Genomic DNA, 2,125 nt, shown 5'->3' with positions numbered 1-2,125 from the left:
CAAATTCTGCATCCATACCTGTGGCCTCTATAGCTAACTTTCTAGGGCTTTCTGTCTTCCACCAACTGACAATGGAAACTGATGTGATCCAAACAAAGCACCACAGAGCAGTCAAGTCTGTTGCAAAGCTTCTGCCCCCGGATTAATGTGCTTCAAAACTGTCTGCTCCAGATGATCTAGTATCTCTACTCCCTTTACTAACACACATAACCAAAAGTTGGCTGATCATCAGAAAATAGAAAATAAATACTTTAACCCTAATGAAACAGGGGTCACCTGACAAAAGGATATTTCAGATGCCATATAAGCAGTTGGCTGTTCCTCAAAGCATGTGCCTTGGGGACAAGCAGTGCTCTGGAGGAAGTCACTGGGATGCCCTTAAGCATAAAACCCTCAAGACCCCTGGTGAACTCCCAAGATCTCACACAGAGTGGGATTAAGAAGTTTACAGGACTTAACACAAGAAAAGGCTATGACGCTCCTCCCTACCTCTGGCCAACACCCCCCACCAAAGCCAGCGCTCCACGGGCGGTGCCAGGACCAGCGTCTCATCCCACCCCTCTGTGGCCCTCACATGCCCACAGCCTTGACCGTGCTTACACTCAGATTTTGCTTCTGTCAGTTCCCAGAACATCAGAATGTCAGGCAGCCTGTACAGTTTCTATTGTACTCAACAAGTAGATATGAATCATTCATTCACGCATCTCAATAAAGTATGAAAATTGACTCTAAACATTCACAGATAACAATGCCAGGTGCGATGTGTGCCAGGACAAATTTCATCAGAAAACATTCATGCAAAGTGTTGATTTCTGTTTCCAAACAATATGAGTTCATGGTTCTCACATTCCTCTTTTTATTTATTTCTCAATGTACTAAATTTAGGCTTTCAGACTAAAGTTTATCTTTAGTTTATATGAAAAGTGGTCTGCTAACAACACATTTATGCATAAAATATGAGAAAATTTAATACCTGTTGCTAGTAAAATGGCACATCAATGCAACAAATTTGAAAGCCATATCTAAGATCCTTTTAATTAACAGAGCAGTAAGTTCAAACTATTAGGAACAATTCATCATATACTTAATTCAGTTTGTAAAACTCTTTCTTTAAATTTTGACTTCTGGTTTACTTTCAAATATTAATTTCCTCCTAATATTCACTAAAACTGTGCGAATTTTAGTAGAATCAAGTAACTTGTTTCAATAATCACAATTTTAGGATATAAAATTCTCTCATATGAAACATAACGGGTGCTCTTTCGACATATCTGTTGCCCAGTTTTTTAAGGAGAAATCCTATCTCAGGACTTACGTATGCAGGGGAGGAACGGGAGTTTTTCCCAGCTGGCCATTTGAGTTTTACTGCACGTAGGGTTGGCTTGCAGAACAAACTGTTCCCTACCTTCATCTCAATTTGTTTGGTGTCCAGATTTTGAAACAGCAGCTTGACTCGAGTTTTTCCATCATCTGAAGATCCCTTAAGCTGAGAGAATTTAAATCTCCATAGCACATTCTGTAAAGGAATGAAATTAATTAGTGATTTATAAACAAGAGCTGACTTATTTAATTAACATCTATTAATATGTTAAACAGCCTCTTTGCATAAACACAGACATTTGCTTAATTATCTTATCTACACTCAGCTTGTGATAACTCGCCAGAGTGTGCACCCTCTCAGCCTTCAGTCTGTGCAGCTGACCTCCTCAGACCCACCCCTCAGCCTGCTGCACGTCGCGAGGATGTATCAGCATCCAGGTCCTCAATCCCACCTCTACCCTTTCTGATCCTCTCTGTCTTCTCTTGGGTTTTCCTTTACATATACTAAAAGCATCTTAAGATCATTACTCTTTTTTCTGCTTGAGGAACTTTAAAAAATCCACTACAAGGCTCAGTTCTTCCTCTAGGATGTGAAAAATAGTCTACAGTGAAGATAAAATGAGAAACTTTAATCCTGACCAACATCATCCCATCTATAGCTATGTGGAAACCAGTTAACCTTAGTTTCTCAGGAACCATCTTAGAAAATGTGGATAATGCTACCTTTTAACACTATTGCAAAAATAATGTTTGCTAAGGCACTTTAAAGATAAAATGTACTCTATAAATTCTTACTCTAATAAAA

General features: G+C 39.1%; 1 protein-coding gene across 1 annotated transcript in view; it reads right to left on the bottom strand.

The window, feature by feature from the left end:
• The window catches only part of LOC103604399 (gamma-2-syntrophin-like), a 53,092-nt gene that overhangs the window by 41,863 nt on the left and 9,104 nt on the right, over window positions 1-2,125 (bottom strand). Inside the window, exon 2 of the mRNA XM_008588955.1 lies at window positions 1,406-1,516. Within this exon, the coding sequence (XP_008587177.1) occupies window positions 1,406-1,516 (111 nt within the window). The remainder of the gene's footprint in view (window positions 1-1,405; window positions 1,517-2,125) is intronic.

The sequence above is a fragment of the Galeopterus variegatus genome, unplaced genomic scaffold (assembly GCF_000696425.1).
Source record: "Galeopterus variegatus unplaced genomic scaffold, G_variegatus-3.0.2 Scaffold5121, whole genome shotgun sequence".
Lineage (NCBI taxonomy): Eukaryota > Metazoa > Chordata > Mammalia > Dermoptera > Cynocephalidae > Galeopterus > Galeopterus variegatus.
The sequence above is the reverse complement of the archived record's forward strand: the minus strand, read 5'-3'. Positions and strand labels throughout refer to the sequence as shown.